Below are 27,462 nucleotides of genomic sequence, written 5' to 3'. Positions count from 1 at the left end.
TGTAATTTGATAATAAATTTACTTTGAACATTGATGAGAATATGGAATTCCATCAATGGAATGATTAAAATGAGTCAATTCATCTTATCCTGATGAAGGGTCTTGGCCCAGAACATCGACTGCTTATTCCCTTCCATAGATGCTGCCTGCCCTGTTGAGTTCCTTCCGCATTTTGTGCGTGATACTCTGGATTTTCAGCATCTGTGAAATCTTTTGTGCTTATGATTAAAATGGGTGTTTGATGGTCCATGAGGATTTGTTTGGCCAAAGAGCTTGTTCCCATATTATTATTTCCCTAGCAAGTTGTTAGCTGTTTACCTGTGCTGCACACTACATGCATTTTGAGTTATATTTTATTAACTTATTTGTGGTAATTTTTTTTATGAGCTGTGTATAATATATGATTTGTGGGTGCACTGCGGTCCAGAGGAACGTCGTTTTGTTTGGTTGTACATATATATATACACACACACACACATATATATATATATATATATATATGCAGTTGGATGACAATAAACTTGAACTTGATTCCAAGAACAAATTGCTGCACTGGTATCCTGTTCAATATTTATTCCTAAACTAGTATCAATATAATAATTTCTTTCCTTCAGTCGTTGGGCTATATGACAAAGAAGCCATTCGACACATCAAGTCTGCTCCATCATTTATTCATACTTGTTTTGTTTCTTAAACCCCATTCTCCTGCCTACCTGTAACTCTTAGCCCACTTGCTAGTGAGAACTCATCAATGCCTGACTTAACTACACCCAGTGACTTGGCCTCCACAGCCTTTTGTGACAGCGAATTCCACAGATTCACACCTCTGGCTGAAGAAATTCCTTCATGTCTCAGATTCTTGCCCTCAGACTCATGTACTTCCTTTTGACGGAAGCATCCTCTCCATGTCCACTGTGTCCAGGCCTCTCAATATCTGGTGGATATCAGTGAGAATCCCCTCATCTTTCTAAACTCCATCCTGGGACATCAAACACTCCTTGGCGGTCTAGAAGCCAGTTGTCTGCTCTAGTTAGACCATAAGACTACAAGTCAAAGGAACAGAATTTGGCCATTTGGCCCATCGATTCCACTCTGCCATTCCATCCTGGCTGCTACCAATTTCAACTCCATTCTCCTGCCTTTTCCCTGTAACCATTGATGCTCTTACTAATTAAGAACCTATCAACCTCCACTTTTATTATACCCAATAACTTGGCCTCCACAGATGTCTGTGGCAAAGAATTCCACAGATTCACCTCCCTCTGGCTAAAGAAATTCCTCATCTCTGTTCGAACAGTTCATCCTTCTATTCTGAAGCTGTGCCCTCTGGTCCTAGACTCATCCACTATAGAAAACATCCTCTCTGCATCCACTTTGTATAGGCCTTCGATAGGTTCTAATGAGATCCCCCTCATTCTTCTAAACTCCAGCAAGTACAGGCCCTTAGCCATATAGTTGACTATATTGCATCTATCTTGGCCTGAAACATTGATTTTTTTTTTCCCCAATCCTGTCCATAGATACTACCTAAACCTCTGAGTTCCTCCAGCATTTTGTGTGTATTGCTCCAGATTTCCTGCATCTGCTGAATCTCTTGTGTCTATAATAATTCTGTAGCCTGGATAGCTTCACCTTGTCCTGAGAATGTGAAAATATGTTTAATTCTACTTTGCATTTTTCTGGATATTTATTCTGAGTACTTGAAATTGCTCGATTTTAATTTTCAGGTGATAATCATTGAGCCGTTTTTTGACTGTTATGAACCACTGGTTAAAATAGCTGGAGGAGTCCCTGTCTTCATCGCTTTAAAACCTGTGAGTATTTAATCGGTTGCAAAATATATTTACCGTCTTAAAGAGAGGTTTGGCAGTGTATTGTGTTGTGCTTGCATGAGAAAAAAATCATTTTGAAGTAATAGCGATAGAAATCATTAAAATTTATGACACCATTTGGTCCATTGTATGTATGTGTGATGGAGAGCGCTTGGTAAACGCACTCCTTATGCACGCACGCACACGTGCGCACAGTCTTATCATTCTGCTATTGGTGCACTGAGTGTGCACACTTCAATGTCTACCACCCCTGCCCCCACCCCCACCCCCACCCCCCAATAGCAGGTTGACTTTATGGTGCTTTCCCCACCATATATGGTGGAGTATTCTTTTGCTTTAGTAATGGGGATGTGTAAATGTGTTTATGTTGTTTATATACTGTAATGTAGATACTTCTGTTTATTTTGTAATATGATGTAACTACATTTTGTGGGGTGCATCATATTCTCATTCATGTGTAGCCTTAAGTTAACTTTGTGGCTAATTAAAATTGGTATGTCCCGGTGCTGGAAAAAAAAAGGGGTGGTTCGCTCTCAGTCGCAGAGAGAGATCGGGGCTGCCGGAAGTTCAGGCTGGACGAAGTATGGAACTATTATTGTGTTTTCTGATAGATACTTTCTGTAAATATTGGCAGTTTTCTTTTCACCATTTTCGCTAATTTTTGTGAGTTTGATTTTTGATGTATGTAATAAGCACCCTTGCACTATAGTGCTAAGCGACCAAAGCCATTTTTTCTTCGGTTGTAACCCACATATCTAACAGTATGTAACCCCAAGATTGAACTATTTAAGCTATTTGCACCTCTAAGCCTTTTATTCAAGTTCCTTTTATTCAACTTATAAATGTAATTAAGGTTCACCCTTTTATACAGCACAGAAACGTGCCCATGTCAACCGAGCTGCCAACCTGAGCGAATCCCATTTGCCCAAGTTAAGCCCACATCTCTCTAAGCCTTTCCCATCCAGGTACCTGTACAAACATCTTTGCAACATGATAATTATACCCACCTCTACTGCTTTCTCTGCCAGTTTGTTCCACATACCCATCACAGTCTGTATAAAACCTTGTCCCTCCGATCTCTTTTTACGTCTTTTCTCTCCCACCGTAAACCCTTGCCCTTTATTTCCACACTGGGGAAAAGACTGTGACTGTTTACCTTATCAATTCCCTCATGGTTTTGTGTCAGGGTCTTAGCAGTTCCAAACATGCCATTCCTTAGATGAGAATGTTTTTCTTTGACTTTCTATTCATTTTCTGGAATGAACATGACCAGATTCAGAATCACATGGTGAAATGTATCATTTGCATTAGCAACCAGCACAACCTTAGGATGCACTGGGGGTTGCCTGCAGGTATCGTCACACATTCCAGCATCAACATAGCATGTCCATGTGCTTGCAACACTGTGTGTCCGACAGAGTGATCAGCAACACTAGGGCTCCATAGGGGACTGCCTTGTCTCCCTTTCTCTTCACCGTTTACACCTCGGACTTCAACTACTGCACAGAGTCTTGTCATCTTCAGAAGTTATCGGATGACTCTGCCATAGTTGGATGCATCAGCAAGGGAGATGAGGCAGAGTACAGGGTTATGGTAGGAAACTTTGTCACATGGTGTGAGCAGAATTATCTGCAGCTTAGTGTGAAAAAGACTAAGGAGCTGGTGGTAGACCTGAGGAGAGCTAGGGTACCGGCGACCCCTGTTTCCATCCAGGGGGTCAGTGTGGACATGCTGGAGGATTACAGATACCTGGGGATACGAATTGACAATAAATTGGACTGGTCAAAGAACACTGAGGCTGTCTACAAGAAGGATCAGAGCTGTCTCTATTTCCTGAGGAGATGGAGGTCCTTTAACATCTGCCGGACGATGCTGAGGATGTTCTACGAGTCTGTGGTGGCCAGTGCGATCATGTTTGCTGTTGTGTGCTGGGGCAGCAGGCTGAGGGTAGCAGACACCAACAGAATCAACAAACTCATTCGTAAGGCCAGTGATGTTGTGGGGATGGAACTGGACTCTGGTGATTTTTGAAAGTGGATGCTGTCCAAGTTGCATGCCATCTTGGACAATGTCTCCCATCCACTACATAATGTACTGGTTGGGCACAGGAGTACATTCAGCCAGAGACTCATTCCACCAAGATGCAACACAGAGCGTCACAGGAGGTCATTCCTGCCTGTGGCCTTCAAACTTTACAACTCCTCCCTTGGAGGGTCAGACACCCTGAGCCAATAGGCTGGTCCTGGACTTATTTCCTTGCATAATTTAAATACTACTATTTAACTATTTATGGTTTTATTACTATTATTTATGGTGCAACTGTAAGGAAAACCAATTTCCCCCGGGATCAATAAAGTATGACTATGACTATGATTATGTCCACAATATTCACTGAACAACACAGCAATAGTAACAACAACAAGCCCCATTCCTCCCTCTCACCCACCCACCGAAACCCACAACACTATCCCAAAGGAGAATGGCATGGGTGCCAGGGTCTGCGGTATCTCGGATTGAGTTCTCAGTATTCTCAAGAGGAAGAGTGAGCAGCCGGATGCCGTGGTCCATGTAGGGACCAATGACGTTGGTAGGAAGAGTGAAGAGGTTCTGAAAGGTGAGTTTAGGGAGTTAGGCGCCAAATTAAAGGATAGGACCTCCAGGATAGCAATCTCAGGATTGCTACCAGTGCCACGTGCAGGCGGGTTTAGAAATAGTAAGATAGCGCAGATCAACATGTGGCTGAAGACATGGTGCAGGAGGGAGGGCTTCAGATTTATAGAAAATTGGGCAGTTTTCCAGGGAAGATGGGATCTGTTCTGGCGGACCGGTTTACATCCGAACTGGAGGGGGACAAATATTCTTGCAGGTAAGTTTGCTAGAAAGGCTGCAGTGTATTTAAACTAGATACTGTAAAAGGTCTGGATGGTTTTGAGTTTGTAAAATGTGTGCAGGATAGTTTTTTGCAGCAATACATAGAGGTACCTACTAGAGAAGTCATAGTCATACTTTATTGATCCCGGGGAAAATTGGTTTTCGTTACAGTTGCACCATAAATAATAAATAGTAATAAAACTATAAATAGTTAAATAGTAATATGTAAATTATGCCAGGAAATAAGTCCAGGACCAGCCTATTGGCTCAGGGTGTCTGACCCTCCAAGGGAGGAGTTGTAAAGTTTAATGGCCACAGGCAGGAATGACTTCCTATGACGCTCTGTGTTGCATTGTGGTGGAATGAATCTCTGGCTGGATGTACTCCTGTGCCCAACCAGTACATTATGTAGTGGATGGGAGACATTGTCCAAGATGACGTGCAACTTGGACAGCATCCTCTTTTCAGACACCACTGTCAGAGAGTCCAGTTCCATCCCCATAACATCACTGGCCTTATGAATGAGTTTGTTGATTCTGTTGGTGTCTGCTACCCTCAGCCTGCTGCCCCAGCACACAACAGGAAACACGATAGCACTGGCCACCACAGACTTGTAGAACAGTGTTGGATCTCCTGTTAGGGAATGAGATAGGTCAGGTGACGGAGGTTTGTACTGGGGAGCAGTTCGGGTCCAGTGATCACAATGCCATTAGTTTCAATATAATTATGGAGAAGGATAGGACTGGACCCAGGGTTGAGATTTTTGATTGGAGAAAGGCTAACTTTAAGGAGATGAAAAAAGATTTAGAAGGAGTGGATTGGGATAATTTGTTTTTTGGGAAGGATGTAATAGAGAAATGGAGGTCATTTAAAGGTGAAATTTTGAGGGAATCTTTATGTTCCTTTTAGGTTGAAAGGAAAGGTTAAAAGTTTGAGAGAGCCATGGTTTTCAAGGGATATTGGAAACTTGATTCAGAAAAAGAGAGATATCTACAATAAGTATAGGCAGCATGGAGTAAATGAGGTGCTCGAGAAATATAAAGAATCTTAAGAAAGAAATTAGAACAACTAAAAGAAGATACAAGGTTGCTTTGGCAAGTAAGGTGAAAATAAATCCAAAGGGTTTCTACAGTTATATTAATAACAAAAGGATAGTGAGGGATAAAATTGGTCCCTTAGAGAATCAGAGTGAACAGCTATGCGTGGAGCCAAAAGAGATGGGGGAGATTTTAAACAATTTCTTTTTCTTCGGTATTCACTAAGGAGAAGGATATTGAATTGTGTAAGGTAAAGGAAACAGATAGGGAAGTTATGGAAACTATGATGATTAAAGAAGAGCAAGTACTGGCACTTTTAAGGAATATGAAAGTGGATAAGTCTCTGGGTCCTGACAGGATATTCCCTAGGACCTTGAGGGAAGCTAGTGTAGAAGTAGCAGGGGCTCTGACAGAAATATTTCAAATGTCATTAGAAACAGGATTAAATCAGGGGATTGCTGTGTGGCCTGGCTCAAAGGGCCAGAAGGACCTACTCCATCCTGTATATCAGTAAAAAAACAATGCTACATTCTGAGGACAATGCCTGGGATTTCAGTCAGATTTCTGCAAAATGAGTGTCAGAAATGTTTGTGAAATAGCAACAGTTGATCACTTATAGCATTTCTGTGGTATTTCACATTAGAAAAACACCACAGAAATTCTCTTTTAAACCCCTGTAAGATGATGGCAAGTCGATGCATAATTACCTACCTCCATGGAAAAGTTGCTCCCTCAGCCCCTTCAGGCCTGTAGAGAACGTGAACCAATAGGATAATCTGCCCTCACTTGAAGAATTTTTTTGCAAAAGGCATATTCCTACTTCCAAAGCTTGAGGCAGGAAGGGCAAGGGAAATGGAAAGTGCTGGTCAGAATTGATCTTCGTTTCAAGAAGAGATGGGTCAGGACAGGGTTTGGGAATTTTTGGGGGGAATGGAAATAGGGGAGAAGTCCAACTGGAAAGTAGCAGCTATAAGCTGAGGCTTTATAAGGCATTGGTCAAACCACATGGGAGTATTGAGAGTAATTTTGGGCCCCTGATCACAGAAAGGATGTGCTGACATTGGAGAGGGTCCAGAGGACGTTCACTAGAATGGTACTGGGAATGAATAAAGCATTTGATGGCTCTGTACTCACTGGAGTTCAAAAGAGTGAAGCAGTGATCTCATTGAAATCTATTGAATATTGAAAGGCCTGGATAGAATGGGTGTTTCTTATGTTGGAGGAGTCTGGGACTAGAGGACACAGCCTCAGAATAGAAAGTATGTCCCTTTAGAATGGAGATGAGGAGGAATTTCTTTAGCCAGAGATTGGTGAATCTGTGAAACTCATTGCCATTGAAGGCTCTGGAGGCCAAGTCATTGGGTGCATTCAAAGCGGAGGTTGATAGGTTCTTAATTAGTAAGAGTGTCAGATATTTATATAAATTTATTAAGTAAGTAGTGCAAAAAGAGAGAAGAAAAATATAAAAAATAGTGTGGTAATATACATGGGTATATTGTCTATTCAGAAATCCAATGACAGTGGTGAAGAAGATGTTTCTAAACGTTTGAGTGTGTGTCTTCAGGCTCCTGTACCACTTCCTTGGATCAGCCATGATTGAATGGTGGAGCAGTCTCAATGGGACAAATAGTTTAATTCTGTTAATGTGTTTTATATCTTATGTCTTCTGTATTTAGATAGGTTCAGTCCATGTCTTCTAACAGCTACGATTTTGAATTCAGCTGCCAATACTTGTACAAGTGGTGAAATCTTCCTGGCTCCTCTGGAACTCAAACAACAGTCTCAGCTAGATTTACTGGAGTCCAATAATATCTGTTTATTTCCCCTAAATTGTGGATGGAGTTACTTGCTGAACCAATGTAATTTCATGGTTTTATCTGCTAGGAAATGGAAATTCTTTGTCAGCCCGTTTTAATCAGTATTTTTTCCTTATTGCAGGAGAAAAGGGTTCCTGTATGAGTAATTGGCTTTTATTTCATTGCTTGCTGTTCACTTTGTATTGCTCCTGCTGGTTTTCTCTGAAGCTATTTTGCTCATTTCATTATTGCATTTACTAAGATCTCTGGAGGAAGTATGTTTCTTCTTTCTGTTCAGAGGCCAGCAAAAGTTGAAGGGGATGTAAGTCACAGTGGTGACTGGATTCTCGACCAAAATGAACTTGCCAGTAAATTTAATTGCCGGACTAAAGCAATTATCATTAACACACCCAATAACCCATTGGGTAAGGTAAGTCTCTGAAATCAAACCCTTTTTGCTTTTTGAAGTTTTAGGTACCAAATATTAGACTGCCAGATGTGTAAAAGAAATCTACCTGTTAGTCTATGTAACCTAGCAGCGGTCCCTAACCACTGGGCCGCAAAGCATGTGCTACCGGGCCGTGAGGAAACGATATGAGTCAGCTGCACCCTTTCCTCATTCCCTGTCATGCACTGTTGAACTTGAACATAGGGTTGCCAACTGTCCCGTATATTGGGCTAAATTGGTTTGTCCCATACGGGACCGCCTTTGTCCCGTATTTCCCCCGCTAAGGTAGAGCGTTCCTATGAAACCTTTCGTGCTGAAATGGCGTAAAGCGAAGAGGCAATTACCATTAATTTATGTGGAAAAAATTTTTGAGCGTTCCCAGAGCCAAAAAATAACCTAGCAAATCATAACAAATAACACATAAAACTGAAAATAACACTAACATATAGTAAAAGCAGGAATGATATGATAAATACACAGCCTATATAAAGTAGAAATAATGTATGTACAGTATAGTCGGGAAGATTAAGCCAACACCGATTTGTGGAAAAAAATCGGCGCGTACGTTCATGCACACACAGTTGCCCACGCAAGGCTTCATGGTCATGGTAGTCTTTTTTGGGGTAAACGCAAGTGTCCTGGGATTTGACTGCTACTTTTGTCCCTTATTTAGGAGTGAGAAAGTTGGCAACCCTAACTGTAAAAGACAAGTTGGGGTGAGTTTAACCCTGCTTGAACACCACCCCCCCCCCACACCAGTCAGCCGGTCTGCAAGAATATTGTCAATATTAAACCGGTCCATGGTGCAAAAAAGGTTGGAGACCCCTGACCTATGGACTCATGGAAACATAGAAAACCTACAGCACAATACAGGACCCTTGGCCCCCAAAAGCTGTGCCAAACATGTCCTTACTTTAGAAGTACCTAGGCTTACCCATAGCCCTCTATTTTTCTAAGCTGCATGTATCCACCAACGATTCTATTAAAAGACCCCATCGTTTCCGCCTCCACCACCGCCACTGACAGCCCATTCCACGCACTCACCACTCTCTGCGTTTTTTAAAAAAAAAATTACCCCTGACATCTCCCCTGTACCTACTTCCAAGCACCTTAAAACTATGCCCTCTCATGCTAGCCATCTCAGCCCTGGGAAAAAGCCTCTGACTACCCACACGATCAATGCCTCTCATTATCTTGTACACCTCTATCAGGTCACCTCTCATCCTCCATCACTCCAAGGAGAAAAGGCCGAGTTCACTCAACCTATTCTCATAAGTCATGCTCCCCAATCCAGGCAACATCCTTGTAAATCTCCTTTGCACCCTTTCTATGGCTTCCACATCCTTCCTGTAGTGAGGCAACCAGAACTGAGCACAGTACTCCAAGTGGGGTCTGACCATGGTCCTATATAGCTGCAACATTACCTCTCGGCTCTTAAACTCAATCCCACGATTGATGAAGGCCAATGCACCGTATGCCTTTCATTATTCTCAATTTCAAGGACTCTACAATTCAATGTTATGAATATTATTTATTACTTATTTATCATTATTTCTCTTTCGTATTTGCAGTTTGTCTTTTGCACATTTCAGTTGTTTGTCAGTCTAAGTTTGTGTATCGTTTTTCATTGATTATATCGTATTTCTTTGTATGTACTGTGAATGTCTGTAAGAAAATGAATCCTGCAGTTGTACATGGTGATATACATGTACTTTGATAATAAATTTTCTTTGAACTTTGAGCCACAAGGAAGAGCTTTAGGTAGGTTAAATCCTGAGTGGGCAGCCAAAATATATTAATGCTCATACAATGGAAGACATTGTACAGCTTATGGAATATTATGTGGGTGCCTTTTTATTTTAAAGTATAAGTGCTACCTATAGCTGCTGCTGCTTCAGTATGGAACTGTAAAGAACCAGATATGTTTCAGTCTAGTTCTGAGAAATGGTCTATTTAATCAGAAATCGAATTGGGTTCATTATCACTTATGAAAGCTGTTGCGGTAGTACTGTAATTACAATAGGTTACAGCAATAAAAAAGTGCAAAGAAGGAAACACAAGATAGTGTTCGTGAGTTCATAGACTGTTTGGAAATCTGATGGCAGAGGGGGAAGAAACTGATTGTGGGTCTTGGGGCTCCTGTGCCTCCTCCTTGATGGTGGTAATGAGAAGAGGGCATGTCCCAGTGGTGAGGGTCCTTCATGATGGATGCTGCCTTTTGAAGATGTTTTTGATGGTGGGGAGGCCTGTGCGCCTGGTGAAGCTGGCTGAGTCTACAACCCTCTGCAACCTCTTTCAATCCTGTGCGTTGGAAGCTCCATCCCCGGTGTTGATGAGATCAAACAGAGTGCTCCACCATATATCTGTAGTAATTAGCCGGAGACTTCAACGACATACCACATCTCCTCCTATGACTGACGAGAGAGTAGAGCAGTTGGGTGCACCATTGTTGATTGTCAGCATGGAGGAGATGCCATTACTGATCCACACTGACTGCAGTATAACAACGAGGAAGTCAAGAATCCAGCTACAGGGGGGGGAGGTTTAAGCCCAGTTATTAATACCCACACCCAGCAAAATGAATTAACAGTAAGAAAAAGATCAACCAAATGCAATCCAGAAGATTGCTTCATTTTGTAACTTACGATTTGTTTAGGTATTTAAGCCGGAAGAGCTGAAGGTGATCGCTGACCTGTGCATTAAACATGATGTCCTCTGCATCAGTGATGAAGTGTATGAGTGGCTCGTGTACAGCGGACATCAGCACGTAAAAATAGGTAACATTGAGTCTGTGAATCTCTGGGGAAGCTGAGGGCCCAATGACTGTGAATCCAGGAGTCCACTAGAGTCTGAAGGCCGAAGACATATCCCGGGGTTAGGGGACTGTGTATGAAAGGGGTGGGAGGGAAGAATGGAGGTTTGTTTTGCTTTTGTTGCTTTGTCACGTGTTGTGTTCTGTTTTGTATGTCGAGCATGATGGGCATTGTGTGTTGGTGTTGGAATGGGTCTTTCCCCCCACTTCATCCTCGGGCATGTTGGTTGTTAATGCAAGCAACACATTTCACTGGTATTTTTTGATGTACATGTGATAAATAAATCTGAAATCTGTTAACATTTCAGGACCAATCTGGGAATGATGGAAAACGAATAGTATAGGAAGTGTGAGTTTGAATACGAGGGAAATAATTCTGATCGGATAGAAACAAGTTAATTAATGTGGCAGTTAAGTAGCCATCAGGTCCAGGGACATCGGTAGCCATCAGGGCCAGAGACGTGAGTGGCCATCAGGGCCAGAGACATTGATAGCCATTAGGGCCAGAGACATGAACTTTTGCTGGGATGTGGATTATTTTCCCAATTACAGATACAAATGACGTTGCTTTCCCTTTGGCCTGGGTCAGCAGGAGTGTGAGAATCCATGAACTGCTTCTATGCCCTTGTGTTATTTCTCCGAATGGACACCCGGATCAGCCAGAGTACCCTCAGATCACATTTTTAAGTCAAGGATGTAGCTTTGATGTCCTCATTCCTGTTTAAGGGATAAGGATGTAGACTGTTTTCTGAACAGAAAGAAAATTCAGAGTCAGACGTTCAAAGGGTCTCAGGAGTCCTCATGAATGCTTCCCTAAAGTAGGTTGAGTCGGTGGTAAGGAAGGCAAATGCAATGTTAGCATTCACTTCCAGGGGGCTAGAATATAAAAGCAAGGATGTATTGCTAAGGCTTTATAAAGCATTGTCCAGACCACATTTGGAGTATTGGGGATGTTTTGGGTCCCTTATCTAAGAAAAAATGTGTTGGCATTGGAGAAGGTCCAGAGGAGGTTGAGGAGAATGATTCAGGAAATGAAAGGGTTAACGTATGAGAAGCATTTGATGACACTGGGCCTGTACTTGCTGGAGATTAGAAGACTGGTGGGGTAGGGGGTAATTCTCAATGAAACCTAGCAAATATTGAAAGGCCCAGATACAGTGGATTTAATGGAGAGTCTAGAGCACGAGGGCACAGCCTCAGAAGAGAGAGACGTCGCTTTAGAACTGAGATGAGAAAGAATTTCTTTAGCCGGGGGGGGGGGGGGGGTGAATCTATGGAATTCAGTGCCACAGACGGTTTCGAAGCCAAGTCATTGGGTACATTTAAAGCAGAGGTTGATAGGTTTTTTTTTATCAGTAAGGGCATCAAAGTTACGGGGAGGAGGCTGGAGAATGGGGTTGAGAGGGATAATAAATCAGCCATGATGGAATGGGCCAAAATGGCCTCATTCTGTTCCTATGTGTTATGATCTTATTATTTTAACCATGTTGTGGCTGACAATGCCTAATGGACTATCTAAACTTACAATTAGTTAAACGAGTAAACAAACAGCAAATTGAATAAAGAAAATTATGCCGTGCACTATTTGCATCCTTCTATTGCCTTCACCTGAATCATTGTTCCCTCTGATCCTTCCTGTTGGCCTTTTCCCGTGTTTTATGCTTGGGCCATTTCAGAATTGGCCTACAGATTCGCTCCATGCAAAATGCTTGAAGTTCACCCTTGAAACCCCAACTGTCTCATTTCTTGCTGGTCCCATTAGTTGTATCATTGTTCTTCTTACTGTTGGACAAATGCCATGCTGCGGCCCAGAAATCTGGATCAGCACACAAAGTGCTGGAAGAACCCATGCTGGCAGCATCCGTGGAAGGAAATGGATATTTGGTGTATCAGTTCAAGATCTTTCATCTGGATTTGAATTCTCTTTATGCCAGAGGTCAAAGGATAAGTTCAGGGCCAGATGAAGTTTATTCAGCATTTGGAATTTGCAGTTTGCCGTGGTGTACTGTTCTGGGCACAACATGCAACAAAAAATAACATTCAACAATTATAAAGAATTATATAAGAATAAAGTTAGAGGTTAAAGTATGGACATGGAATAAAATGTGTATAAATACTGAAATACCAGCATGCGTTTACAATGTAAACAGAATTATGAAAAGTGACACATGCAAAATGCCGGAGGAACTCAGCAGGTCAGGCAGCATCTATGGAAACAGACAAACAGGTGACGTTTTGGCTCGAGACCCTTCTTCAGGTCTGAAGAGGAAGGGGGAAGATGTCAGAATAAAAGGGTGGGGGGAGGGAGGGGAAAGAGAATAACTAGAAGGTGATAGGTGAAGCCAGATGGGTAGGAAAGGTAAAAGAATGGAGAGGAAGGAATCTGATAGGAGAGGAGAGTGGACTATTGGAGAAAGGGAAGGAGGAGGGGTGCCGGGGAATGTGATAGGCAAGTGAGAAGAGGTAAGAGGCCAGAGTGGGGAGTAGAAGAAGAGGTGAAAGAAAGGGAAAATTTTGTTCTATCAGAAGGAGAAATCAGTATTCATGCCATTAGGTTGGAGGCTCCCCAGGCAGATTATAAGGTGTTTCTCCTCCACCCTGAGAGTGGCCTCATCTTGCCACTTAAGGAAACCATGGAACGGGAAATGGAGTCGAAATTAATTCGCTCACTGGGAAGTTCCGCTTCAAGTAGATGGAGCGGAGGTGCTCAATGAAGTGTTCCCCCAATTATAAAAAGTAGTTTAAAGTGTTTACAATACAGTGCAGTGACGGGCAATAGATAGAAGGCGTGGGGCAGCGGGGCTAACTAGAATGGTAGATTAGACTAACTACCTGGGGTAAGAAACTTCTAACATGCTGTGAAGTTTTAGTGTTAATAACCTGATAGGTTTTTGCCCGCTACTATCATTTGATTTGAGTTAATTAAGATGGTCCCCTTCTGATTCTTGGAAAAATGGATTTGGTTGGCGGATTGATGTCTTTCTTTTATGGAAGCTTGTATGGCGTATAGCTCCGGGTTTGTGCTACAAATGGGGGTTTTTTCTGGTTTTTTTGTTAGGATTTTTCTTTGTCTTAGTTAGTAGGGGTTCTTTTTCCTTTTATCCCCCCAAAAAATAGCTTTAACAGTTTGGTTTTTCTTCTTGTTATTGATATATTGTTTAACTTGGTTGATAGTTTAACTCTTACTGTACATAGACATAGGCATACTTTATTGATCCCGAGGGAAATTGGGTTTTGTTACAGCCGCACCAACCAAGAATAGAGCATAAATATAGCAATACAAAAACCACAAACAATCAAACAACAAAATGCAAACTATGTCAGATAGAAATAAGTCCAGGACCAGCCTATTGGCTCAGGGTGTCTGACCCCCCACGGGAGGAGCTGCAAAGTTCGATGGCCACAGGCAGGAACAACCTCCCATGATGCCCAGTGTTGTATCTCGGTGGAATATGGCTGGAGTCCAACAGCAAAAAGTTCAATATCCAGACTACAAACACGTTCCTCGATCGTAATATGACCAGGATTGTACCATCCGTTGTTAGCCAGAACAGCAAGCCCCCAACTCCTTTACGCTTACCGCTCTCAGTGCATTTCCAGTCAGCCCGAACGGTCTGGAAGCCCTCCATGGAAAAGTTTTGATCGGGTATGTCCACGTGCAGCCACGTTTCAGTAAAACACATAACACTGCTCTCCCGAAATGTTCTCTGACGCCTGGCTAGCACCGTGAACTTGTCCATTTTATTACCCACCGAACTCCTCTTCTCCATACGTCTCTGTTGTCTTGACTCGGTCCTCTTTCCTCGCCTTTTTTATCCCCCTCTGCATCCTCTGTGTGTTTTCCTCCTGATTTCAGCCGGGGTGTCCGCCACTCTGTTCGCTAAACCGGCCGGCATAAGCGCAATCAGCTGGTCCCTGGAACAAACAATGCGACCATACTGCTGCCCCGCTAATGAGACGTGTCCGAATGTAACTATTTCCAGTGCTAAAAACCCAAATAAAGCTCTTTCCAGCAGTATGTTAGAGAGGTATTGATTTATTGATATGTTGACTTGATTACTTCAATGTATTTTTTTCTGTTGTTAATTTTCAATAATAATTAATCAAAAGATTTAAAAGAAAAAATAACCCAATAGCAGGATTCAGTGGCCACTTTATTAGGTACAGGAATCAGAATCAGGTTCAATATCACCAGCATGAGTCATGAAATTCGTTGTTTTGCAACAGCAAAGCGTTGTAATACATAATATAAATACTAGAAATTATAATAAGTATGTGTGTGTATGTGTGTATATATGTATATGTGTGTGTGTGTGTATATATATATATATATATAAAAAATTAAATAAGTCGTGCAAAAAGCAAAAAATAGTGAGGTAGTGTACATGTGTTCAATGTCCATTCAGAAGCTGTTCCTGAATCGCTGAGTCTTTAAGCTCCTGTACCTCCTCTTTGTTGGTAGCAATGAGAAGAAGGCATGAAGAAACCAGGTGTGGTCTTCTGCTGCCGTAGCCCATCCACTTCAGGGATCAACGTGTAATGCATTCAGAGATGCTCTTCTGCACACCACTGTTGTAACATGCAGTTATTTGAGTTACTGTTGCCTTCCTGTCAGCTTGAACCAGTCTGGACATTCTTCTCTGATCTCTCTCATTAACAAGGCATTTTCACCTACAGAACTGCTGCTCACTAGATTTTTTTTTGCTGTTCATACTATTATCTGTAAACTCTAGAGACTTTTGTGCATGAAAATCACAGATCAGCAGTTTCTGAGATACTCAAACCACCCCATTTGGCACTAACTGTCATTCCGCAGTCAAGGTCACTTCGGTCACGTTTCTTCCCCATGCCAATGTGTGGTCTGAACAACTGAACCTCTTGACCATGTCTGCATGCTTTTATGCATTGAGTTGGTGCCACATAATTGGCTAATTAAAATTTGCATTGACGAGCAGGTGTACGTAATAAAGTGGCCACCAAGTGTAGGTGAAGGATCTCAACATAGAACATTGACTATCCACACATGCAGCCTGACCTATTTGAATACTGTATATCTCCTCTGATTGCTTGTCTAACGTGGTTCATAGCTCTTAATTCAGTTGCTTTGTTTCATCCCTGTAGCCACGTTGCCAGGAATGTGGGAAAGGACTATTACAATAGGAAGTGCTGGCAAAGCCTTTAGTGTGACTGGCTGGAAGGTGAGTATTTTAAGAAGTTATTTATTGTGCTTGTTTTAAAATGAACTAATATCTCGAGGCTCATTAGTCAAGGTTCCAAATGAAACCTTTTCCTGCAGTGCTTTCAGTGTGCATGGAAGATCTGACATTCCAGATCTATAAAAGGATTTATTAGTGAATGAAATAACAGTGGATTCTGATTAATGGAGCACATCGGGACCAGTACATTTCGGCCCAGTTTAGTGTCTGCCCCAATTAGTTGAAGTTCCTTGGAGAAAAATGGTATAAAAAGGACAAACTACCATTTAACTGAGTAACAAATTATGTACTTCAATGAAATACAGAACAAAGTAGAACACCACCAATGCTATTATAGTATTATAAAACCGTATTTGTCTTAATAGTTATCAATGAAGAATTCATCCAGTATACACTGATGTGTTCTTAGATTGTAAATGAACAAAATGAGAACAGACAGCTAATGCAGATAATGGACTGCCTTCATACAATGTTATTGACAATTGCATTTCCAAATCTTCTTTTTCATTGTAACATTCAAGATGATTATTGATACCTTCAAATTCTTTGTAGTTCCTAACTTGTTAAGTAATGAAATCATTTCATTTTCACTCCTGGCCCTTTCCGACATCTCCAAGCCTGAGCACTTGAAACTGCAGTGATCAAAACAGTTCTGAAATGTCTTACTGCTTATTTCTCACCAGCTATATCTGATAATAATCACTGCATTTGGACAAACACATACAACTGACACTATTTATAAACTTTCGCTCTATGCCTGGTGTAGTATCTAACAGCCACACAACTGCACGTAATTGATGCTAGTTAGAAGCTATCCAACAACAGACTCCTGTACCCAGTTAAGCAACATAGTGTCCCAAATAAAGAAAGGGAATCCTGTCTACTTTCTCAATTAGTTTTTGTCCTTTAAGAGTTATCCAAAATAAGTGGCTGCCCCAATTAACCAATGACTCGATTAACCAGAATCCACTTCATTATTGAAGTATTAGTCAAGATATTAGTCAATGAAATATTAAACTGTTGATGTATTATTCGTCAAGTATTAGCCAAGTTCCAAATAAACCACCTTCTGTGATGTTTTCAGTGTGTATGGAAGATCTGACCTTCCAGATCAGTGAAAGAATTCAGAGCATTGTTAGCCAAAGTGCTGCAAATTTCAAAATGGGTTTTTGCTTAGATAGTCAGGAGCTGTTTGTTCTTCTCTCTGGCAGCTTGGTTGGTCTGTTGGTCCAGAGCACCTGATCAAACATCTTCAGACTGTTCAACAGAATACTGTTAACTCATGCTGCACCGTGGTCCAGGTAGGAGGCTGCCACTCACAGTCTTTCGGCTATCTCTGGCTCCTGAAAGCATTCAGCATTGAAGGAACCCATACAAACTGCTGGAGGAACTCAGCAGGTCAGGCAACATCTTTGGAGATCCTTTATCAGAACTGCAAAGGAAGGCTGAAGAAGCCAGAACAATAAGGTGGGGGTGGGTGGAAGAAGTACAAGCTAGAAGGTGATAGGTAAAGCCAGGTAGGTTGGGCGGGGGGGGGTGAAGTGAGAAGCTGAGAATTGATAGGCGGAAGAAGAAGGAGTCTGATAGGAGAGGACGGTGGACCATGGGTTAAAGGGAAGGAGGGAGGGGGTATCAGAGAGAGGTGAGGGGAAGAGAAGGGGTGAAAGGGAAGCCAGAGGGCAGAATAGAGAAAGAGAGTAGAGGGAAGTGGGGGAGCAACTACTAGAAGTTAGAGAGATCAATGTTCTGCCGTCTGGCCTGCTGAGTTCCTCCAGCATTTTGTGTGTGTTCCTCTGGATTTCCAACAGCTGCAAAATCTCTTGCGTTTATGCAGTGCCAATGGATTCCATGATTGTCAACAGGAGGAGCCATACCATTCATTCCACATGGCATCCCTCACTCCTTGCAGGTCTATAATTCTCTCTCCCTGGGTTATCGACCCAGTTCCATTTTGAAAGGTAGACCTGGATCTTGTTCTTCATACTTGAATATTTACTGTCACTGAAAAACTTCGGATGCTTCTGTGATTTTTTTTTTCCCCATGTTCTCTAAAATTAGTATCTCATGCCTTCAATTTAACCCCTGTTAGCCAAAAGATACAGCCATGGGTACTTGTGGCTGCTTTTATCCATAACTGCAGTAGTTTTTCACCATTGAATCCTCAGCTCTGCTGTCTCTAGGTGGTGTTGGTAGGTCTAACCTTGGTTCTTATATTCTTGGTCAATTCCAAGTTGGATTTCATGCATTCTTATTTCAGTAATTTTTCATAATAAAATATATAATAAACATAAATCTCTACATTTATATTGCTATCAAGTCGATATGTCTTTAGTATTGCTCTACTCTCTCTACACCCATGAATGTGTGGCTAGGCACAGCTCAAACACCATCTATTAATTTGCCAATGACACAATTATTTTGAGAGACTGAGACTTTTTTACCGTGCCTATGGTCTGTTCTTTATCAAATTACGGTATTGCTTTGCACTGTTGTAACTATATGTTATAATTATGTGGTTTTTGTCAGTTTTTTTAGCCTTGGTTTGTCTTGTGTTTCTGTGATACCATTCTGGAGGAACATTGTATCATTTCTTAATGCATGCATTACTAAATGACAATAAAAGAGGACTGTGTGTCCTCATAACCTAATCTAATCTATTGTTGGAAAATTTCAAATGGTGACGATGAGGCATACAGGAGTGAGATAGATCAGCTGGTTGAGTGGTGTTGTAGCAACAACCTTGCACTCAACGTCAATAAGACCATGTACTTGTTTGTGGACTTCAGGAAGGGGAAGTCAGGGGAACACGCACCAGTACTCATTGAAGGACAGCGGTGGAAAGGGTGAGCAGTTTCAAGTTCCTGATGGCAACGTCTCTGAGGATCTATCCTGGGCCCAGCGTATTGATGCAATTACAAAGAAGGCATGACAGTGGCTATATTTCATTAGGAGTTTGAGGAGAACCAGTATGCTACTAAAAACACTTGAAAATGTCTACAGATGTACCATGGAGAGCATTCTAACTGGTTGCCTCACTGACTGGTATGGAGGAGCCACTGCACAGGATTGGAAAAAGCTGCAGAAAGTTGTAACCTCAGCCAGCTCTATTATAGGCAGTACCTCCCCAACATCCAGGACACCTTCAAAATGCGATGCCTCATTAAAGACCCCTCATCACCCAGGACATGCCTCCATCGAGGAGGAAGTATAGGAGCCCGAGACACACACTCAACATTTCAGGAATAGCTTCTTCCCCTCCGCCATCAGGTTTCTGATTGGACAATGAACCCACGAACACTTCCTCGGTATTTTTTGTTCCCTCTCCTTTTGCATATTTAATTTATTATATATATATTTCTGATTGTAATATAGTTTTTGTGTATTACACTGTACTGCTGCAACAAATTTCATGACATATGCCAGTGATGTTAAATCTGATTCTGAATCTGATTCTATTGTCAAACTTAAAACATTCTATGTACCAATGCCACTTATGGGGGTTCTTTGGAAAACACTCCCTTAATTGTTTGCAGAATCCATTTCCACAGTGTCTTTAAAGATAAAAATTAGCTTTATTTGTCACACATAATCAAAACTTATAGTGAAATGCGTCATTCGTGTCACTGATCAACACAGTCTGATGATGTGCTGGCTTATGGTGCCAACATAGCATGCCCACAACTAACTGACCCATACGTTATGGGTAGCAGGGTGGAGATACATCTCTACCAAAGGAGGTGTAAGGCACTCCTTCCCTCCCTCCGCTAGCCTGCAAGTCACCCTTCACCAAGGTGTAGCACCTGTTTAGCCACCCCCCCCCCCGCCAATCAGGGTCGCGTGAAACCATGGGAGCAGGTGGTAGATGGTAGTAAGGGCAGCTGGTGCATATCACAAGTTTTGGTTACGTGACCACTGACGCCAGGTAAACAATCTCTGAAGAGTATTGATAATGTTTGGGATCACCCATCTTGTAAAAGACACTGCCCAGGAGAACACAATGGCAATCCTCTTCTGTAGAAAAAATTGCCAAGAACAATTGTGGTCATGGATGGACCATGATCACCCATGTCGTATGACCCAAGACATAACGACGATGATGATGATATCTTTGGAACGTGGGAAGAAACCAGACCACCCAGGGGAAACCAGAGGTCACTGGGAGAACGAATAAACTTGTTACAGGGAGTGACAGAAATGAACCTAGCATCTGTAATAGTGATACACCAACCACAGTGCTACTGTGTTCAGCATTGCTTCTTGTTCCTCTGTCAGTCTTCTGATGTGGCTGGATGCAATTGTTGCTTGTATTTAGGAAGTTTTCTTTAGTGAATGTTGGACATCTCACCTTGAGATCAGTTTGAAATTTCCACTTTGGAAGAGTAGTGCACAATTTTAAACTTGCTTTGCATCTCTGCCCCAAACTGGCATTTTTAATGAGAATCTTTATTCAGCATTGACAAATGCAAACATTCGCCTTTCTTTGCTACCATTTAAAACAAAAACAACATTTGATGGGACGCAGTCACAAACCTGAAATTTAGAAAGCTGGGCACCAATGTAAAACATTTCCACATTCAATTCCGTTCATTTATCTCTTGACTGTACAGGAAAATGCCCTGAGCATTGAACTGTCTTCTAGTATTGAGATTGCCTGTGTCAGCCTGTGACCAGAGCAAATATATTTTTAAAAAAAACACTTCACTGGAGGCTGTGTGGTGCTATGATAAAGAACGCCAATGTATTTATATGTCCTGTTGATGGTGATTAAGAGAAGTAGCAGGCGGAACACTCCTTCAGAGCCGATGAAGGGTCTCGGCCTGAAATGTTAATTCTTTATAGATACTGCCTGACCTGCTGTGGAGTTCCTCCAGCATTGTTTCTGTGTTACTTTGTATTTCCAACATCTGCAGAATCTCCTGTGTTTAAATGTATTCCTCCTTCAGGACTGTTACTGGAGATTGAAGAGGAACTTGGGTGTCTTTATACAGTTCCGGCAAGCAGTTAGGAAGGGAAATGGGTAGTGTATTTGATTGTAAGAGGATTGGTGTACAGATGCAAAGACAACCAGAAACACAGGAGAGAACAGTACAGAACAGGAAGAGACCCTTTGACCCACAATGTCTCTGCTGACCTGGACACCAAGTTAATGTAAATCTCTTGGTGATGAAGAAGTATTTGGCTTGCTGTCCAAGGGAATCAAAGAGGGCATAGTTTTGGGGTGAGCGATACTGCCTGTTGTGCCCCTAGTGTTTAGGGCAGCTTCTGCTGTTTCCGTAACAAGTTTTTTTTTACCAATTAGAGGTATTAGCCCTGAGCTGAACCCCTGAACCTGGAGGACTGGTGCAAAGAAAACACGTGTGTTATGCATTTGATGTTTTCATTGAGGAGATACTATGGTGTTTCTTTGTTTCGTGGCAACCTACAGGAAGAAGAGTCTCAGGGTTGTATACTGCATACATACTTTGACAATAAATGTACTTTGAATCTTCGAACACAGGCAAATGGGACTAGCATAGTCCCATTGTTTGGCATAGACAAGTTGAGCTGAGTGGCCTGTTCCCAAGTTTTATTACTCTAGTACTCTTATTAAAAAAAAGTACTTAAATCACGTGGGCTTAGAAAACTACAACACACTGTGATAGCAGCAGGCCAGGCAGCATCTCTGGGAAGAGGTACAGTCGACATTTCGGGCTGAGGTTAGTCCTGACGAAGGGTCTCGGCCCAAAATGGCGACTGTACCTCTTCCCAGAGATGCTGCCTGGCCTGCTGTGTTCACCAGCAACCTTGATGTGTGTTGCTTGAATTTCCAGCATCTGCAGATTTCCTTGTGTTAACACACTGTGATAATTGTAATCAATATAGGTAGGTACAATGGACAGCATGGGCATGATGGACTGAAGGACCTTTTTCTATGCTATATAGCACTAACTCTATGACAGGGGTTCCCAACCTGGAGTCCACAGACACCACCCCCCTCAGCTAATGATAAGGGTCCATGGCATAAACAAGGTTGAGAGCCCCTGGTCTTTGACAATGCAGCATTTATTTAGGGTCCTGGTGAAATAGTATTTGGCAGGTCTGGTCTCCATAGTCAGTCTACTCAGGAAGGATATCTTTACGATAAAGAGGGTTTAATGAAGATCTACCAGGTGGATTTCTGACATGAGAATTTTGTCCTTTGAAGGGAAATTACTCAGGTTGTGCCTGTGTTCTTTCAGTTTGGTAGAATGAGTGTATAAAAGTCTTGAAGGATTTGATGGAATAGATAGGAACCAGAGGTCATGGTCTTAGTCAAGTCAAGTCAAATTTATTTATATAGCACATTTAAAAACAACCCATGTTGACCAAAGTGATGTACAGATCAGAGCAGAATAGCTAAAATTACAAATACGAGAAACATAGACATAACCAACAAGGCAAACAACTTACAGGCACAAAAGAAACAATACAAGCCAAACATCAGCCACATCAGGAGATTTAAAACACTGGTCTTAGCTTAGAGATGAGAACCAACCTCACCGTTTAAAGGGTAGTAGACTGTTAGAATTCTGTACCCAAAAGGGCTATTAGTACTGGGTCACTGAGTATACTCAAGATGGGTTGGCAATAGACTGTTAGATATTCAGGAAATCAAAGGATATCAGGATAATACAACTACTACTTCACTGCACTAAAGGATCATCTATGGTCTTTCAGTCCTGGTTGCCTCTTTATAGGAAGGATGTAGAAGCTTTAGAGAGGGTGCAGAGGAGATGTACCAGGATGCTGCCTGGATTAGAGAGCATGTCTAATGAGGATAGGTTGAGCAAGCTAGGACTTTTGAAGGACAATTAGAGGTGTACAAGATGATACGTGGATAGACAGAGACATATTCCCCAGCGTGGAAATGTTGAATACCATAGGGCACAATTTTAAGGTGATTGGAGGAAAGTATAGGGGATGTTAGTGATGTTTTTACACAGAGAGTGATGGGTCCATGGGTGCCAGGGGTAATGGGAGAGAGAGATATGTTAGGACATTTAAGAAACTCTTAGATGGGCACATGGATGATAGAAAAATGGAAGGTTATGTAGGAGGGAAGGACTAGATTAATTTTAGTAGGTTAGATCATCAGCACAACACTGTGGTCCAATGGGCTTTACTGTGCTGCTGTGTACTATATGAGGGGTGATTGATAAGTTTGTGGCCTAAGGTAGAAGGAGCCAATTTTAGAAAACCGAGCGCATTTATTTTTCAACATAGTCCGCTCCTACATTTACACACTTAGTCCAGCGGTCGTGGAGCATACAGATCCCTTCTTTGTAGAAGTCAGCGTCTTGGACCTCCAGAAGTGGTGCACAGCTGGGGGTGATTGATAAGTTCGTGGCCTAAGGAGAAGGAGATGAGTTATTAACTTCAAACTTTCTGCATAATCACTCAGAGTTGAACTGCACATGCATGTAACGAGAGCTGTATAACACAACTCCTTTTACCTTAGGCCACGAACTTATCAATGACCTCTTATAGCTTACATATCATCTATGTTCTAATTAAGTGGAATAGCTTAGTCCGGCTTCTATTTCTTGTTGATCATCAGTCTATATTTTCAGCCACAATTCCCCGAAGTGGGACTTGAACCCACAACCTAGAGGCCATCAAACAAGCAGCAGCACAATAAAAATTGTTTTTTTTTGTGAGTTTATTATTTTGCAGCTTCAAGCCTGACTGTAATTACAGGCTCTGGCCATGGGATGGTGCTGCAGCACCACCTTGTGATCCCCTGCTTTGTTTGCCAGATGGGTGTCTGTTTTGAGTTCTACTTTGAGGTAAGCAAGTGTGGTAGAAGTATTGCTTAAAACCTCCTTATGGTCGCTCAGAAAATATTAGATTAGATTAGATTATGAGGACACGCAGTACCCTTTTTATTGTCATTTAGTAATACATGCATTAAGAAATGATACAATATTCCTCCGGTGTGATATCACAAAACACAGGACAGACCAAGACTGAAAAAACTAACAAAACCACATAATTATAACATATAGTTACTACAGTGCAACAATACCATAACTTGATGAAAAACAGACCCTGGCACAGTAAAAAGTTCAAAGTCTCTCGAATGTCCCACATCTCACGCCGACGGGAGAAGGAAGAAAATTCTCCCTGCCATGCCCGACCACAGTCCGCCTCTGAGTCGTCCGAAAACTTCGAGCCTCTGATCAGCCCTCCAACACTGAGTACCGAGCACCATCTCTATCCGAACACCATGACCTCAGCCTCGGTCGCCAGCAGCAGGCAAAGCCGGGGATCTTGGGGCCTACCCTCCGGAGATTCTTGATTGCGCAGTAACAACGCAATGAACGGGCGTTTAGAAATTTCTCCAGATGTTCCTCTGTGCTTTCACGTCTGTCTCCATCAAATCAGAATTGTCCACGGCCCGTATTTAACAGAGACGATATCATTTTCACTGGAGGGCTGCGCGTGCGCGGTGCGCTGCTATCTTCTCCTCCCGCCCAATATTCTTAATTCCTTCTTTAATCTGCACTAGGGCAAGATCTTCTGTGACATAAGAGATTCTGCAGATGCTAGAACTCTTAAGCAACAGAAAATCCTGGGGAAGCTCAGAAGGTCAGGCAGCATCTATGGAGGGGAATGAACAGTTGATGTTTTGGGCCGAGGACTGGAAAGGAGGGAGAAGGAGATGGGAGGGGGAGGGGAGGAGTACACGCTGGCAGGTAATTGAGAACAGGTGAAGAAGAAGATGGGTGGGTGGGGTAAGGAGAAGCTGGGAGGTGATAGGTGGAAGAGGTAAGGGCTGAAGAAGAAGGAATTGGACAGTGAACTGTGGAAGAAAGGGAAGGAGGAGGGGCAGCAGAGGGGTGCGATGGGCAGGTGAGGAGAAGAGAAAGGGGTGGGTGGGGAATGGAAAAATACAGAAGGGGGAAGGGAAGAAATTGCTGGATATTAGAGAAATCAATGATTATGCCATCAGGATGGAGTATAACGTGTTGCTCCTCCAACCTGAGCTTGACCTCATCATGGCGGTGGATTGACATATCAGAGTGGGACGCAGAGGTCTTAGTGAAATGAGTGATTACTGGGAAATCCTGCCTTTTGGGGCGGGTGAAGCAAAGGAGTTTGAGGCTGCACCAGGTACAATTCGTGATGCCAAAAGACTTGAGGATGAAGATTCACATGACTTAGAAGGGAGGGCGGTGAGGAAGGGTCTCACAGAGCTCCTGTCGAAGAGAGGAAGAAACCTTTCTCAGGGTAGGCCAACCTTGATGAGATTTCACAATGAAGCGGCAAAACGGAGACACACTTAATTTTTCTTCTGTGAGCTAGTCCAGATCTGTTTGTACCAATTGAACTCTTTATTTTCATCCAGAGGTTGTATTTCCTCCGTCAACTCAGGAAGTACAACCTGCCTCAGGAGCTGCTGATTCAATTCTATTCAGGAATAATCCAGTCTGTTCTCTGTTTGTCCATCACTTTCTGGTTTGAATCAGCTACCAAACAAGACAAGAATAGACTCCAAAGAACCGTCAGGGCTGCAGAAAGGATTATTGGTGTGAAGCTGCCCTCGATCCAGGACTTATATGCATCTAGAGTCAGGAAGCGAGCAAGCAACATCATTGTAGACCCATCAAACCCTGGACATCACCTGTTCCAACTCCTTCCTTCTGGTAGGCGCTTTAGATCACTGTATGCCAGGACAAATAGGTACAAGAACAGTTTCTTTCCGTATGCCAACAGTCTTATGAACACTTGAATTTTAGTCTATTATAAAGCAAGTCCACCTGTACATACACAGGTATACCTCATTGTATATAGTTCACGATTATTTGCACTATTGTTTGGTTTGCTTTTTGATTCCGTACAGCGAGAGCTCAGGGAAACCGGCATCAAATTCCCTGTATGTGTCCACATACTTGGCGATAATAAAGGATTCTGATTCTGATTCTGATTCTCAACCCCCCCCCCCCATCAGTAAACCATCAGCATCCATACTCCTGGCCAAAGCAAGAGAGCTTGTGATTTGCAAACTCCCCAAAGCCAATTACCAATTCTACTGACAGCCCTGCCCAAGGGGTTTGAATACTCAGGTTACCTGACAAACCAGTTGGATATTGGAATCCTATATCACTCTTGCCTCTGGCTGTATGGCTTTTAAGGCGGCATGGTGACACAGTGGTTAGTGTAACACTTCACAGCGCCAGATGCTGCTGTCTGTATGCCATGTGTGACTGCATGGGTTTCCTCTGGGTACTCCAGTTTCCACCCACATTGCAAAAGACGTATAGGTTAGTAAGTTAAGGGCATGCCATGTGGGTACCGGAAATTTGGCAGCACTTGCGGACTGTTCCCAGCCCATCTTCGGGCTGTGGTGGTTGTTGATGCTTATGATGCATTTCACTGTATGCCTCAGTGTTTTGAAGTACATCTGGTAAACAAGACTAATCTTTAAATCTTTCTCTTGAGCAGAAATGACGAACAGTTGACATTCATCAGGACTGATGAAGGGTCTCAGTCCAAACGTCGACTGTATTTTTCCTCCATAGATGCTGCCTAACTTGCTGAGTTCCTCTAGCACTCTGCGTGTGTTACTTGAGGTCCAGGTTGACTTTCTACAGTCATAGGCTACCTTTACCTACCACGTCCAAACAACAGTAGAGATTAAAATCTGGGACTACATGTTAAATTCAAGATTCAAGAGAGTTTAATGTAATTTTGAATACGCAAATGTAAAGGAGAACAAAATAGTTGTTATTCTGGACCCAATGCAGCACAAAAATAAAAACATAAAAAGATAAAGTACACAATAATTAAAGAAAACATAATAAATATAAATGTGTAAGATAGCTTATATACATAGACTGATTATGCGTCCATAAAGTAATGCTGGGCACAGGATGTGTCTATACATGAGGTGACTGACAGAAAATGATAAAGTAGTGGTGGTTGGGGGTGTGCAGGGGTGGGTTAGTGAGTGGAGGTGTTGATCAGCCTTACTGCTTGGGGACAGTAACTTTTTGAGTCTGGTGATCCTGGTGTGGATGCTATGTAGCCTCCTTCCTGATGGAGCGGGACAAACAGTCCATGAGCAGGGTGGGTAGGATTCCTCATGATGTTATTGGCCCCTTTCCAATACTCTTCTGTACATACGTCCTTGATGGTGGGTTGGCTGGTGCCGGTGAAGCATTAGGCAGTTTTGACTACCTGTTGTAGAGCCCCCCTGTCTGCCACAGTGCAGTTTCCATGTCAAGCAGTGATGCAGCTTGTTAGGATGCTCTCTGGAAAGGCATGAGTGTTGATGTGCATTGTCCAGCTCTCGTCAGCCTCTTCAGAAAGTAGGAGTTGGTGAGCTTTCTTGATTGTGTAGAACGTGTTCTGGAACCGTGAGAGATTGTGTGAGGTGCGCACTCCCAGGAGTTTGAAATGGTTCTACTGCTGTGCCGTGCATTTTCTCT

The 27,462-nt window shown here is 42.4% G+C and overlaps 1 protein-coding gene across 10 annotated transcripts in view; it reads left to right on the top strand.

Moving 5' to 3' along the window:
- LOC140205764 (kynurenine--oxoglutarate transaminase 3-like) overlaps nucleotides 1-27,462 on the top strand; it is a 113,792-nt gene that overhangs the window by 51,148 nt on the left and 35,182 nt on the right. For 9 of the 10 annotated variants that reach the window (XR_011887964.1, XM_072273385.1, XM_072273390.1 and 6 more), the window contains 5 exons: nucleotides 1,728-1,814; nucleotides 7,835-7,966; nucleotides 10,641-10,761; nucleotides 15,918-15,994; nucleotides 17,224-17,313. Coding sequence is in view for 9 of the 10 variants with exons in the window: in XM_072273385.1 (XP_072129486.1) it covers nucleotides 1,728-1,814; nucleotides 7,835-7,966; nucleotides 10,641-10,761; nucleotides 15,918-15,994; nucleotides 17,224-17,313 (507 nt within the window). In the remaining variant the exon portion in view is untranslated. The remainder of the gene's footprint in view (nucleotides 1-1,727; nucleotides 1,815-7,834; nucleotides 7,967-10,640; nucleotides 10,762-15,917; nucleotides 15,995-17,223; nucleotides 17,314-27,462) is intronic. The other variant, XM_072273384.1, reaches the window with a different exon arrangement.

The sequence above is a fragment of the Mobula birostris genome, chromosome 12 (assembly GCF_030028105.1).
Source record: "Mobula birostris isolate sMobBir1 chromosome 12, sMobBir1.hap1, whole genome shotgun sequence".
Lineage (NCBI taxonomy): Eukaryota > Metazoa > Chordata > Chondrichthyes > Myliobatiformes > Myliobatidae > Mobula > Mobula birostris.
Note: the sequence above shows the minus strand (reverse complement) of the source record. Positions and strands in the feature narration are given on the sequence as shown.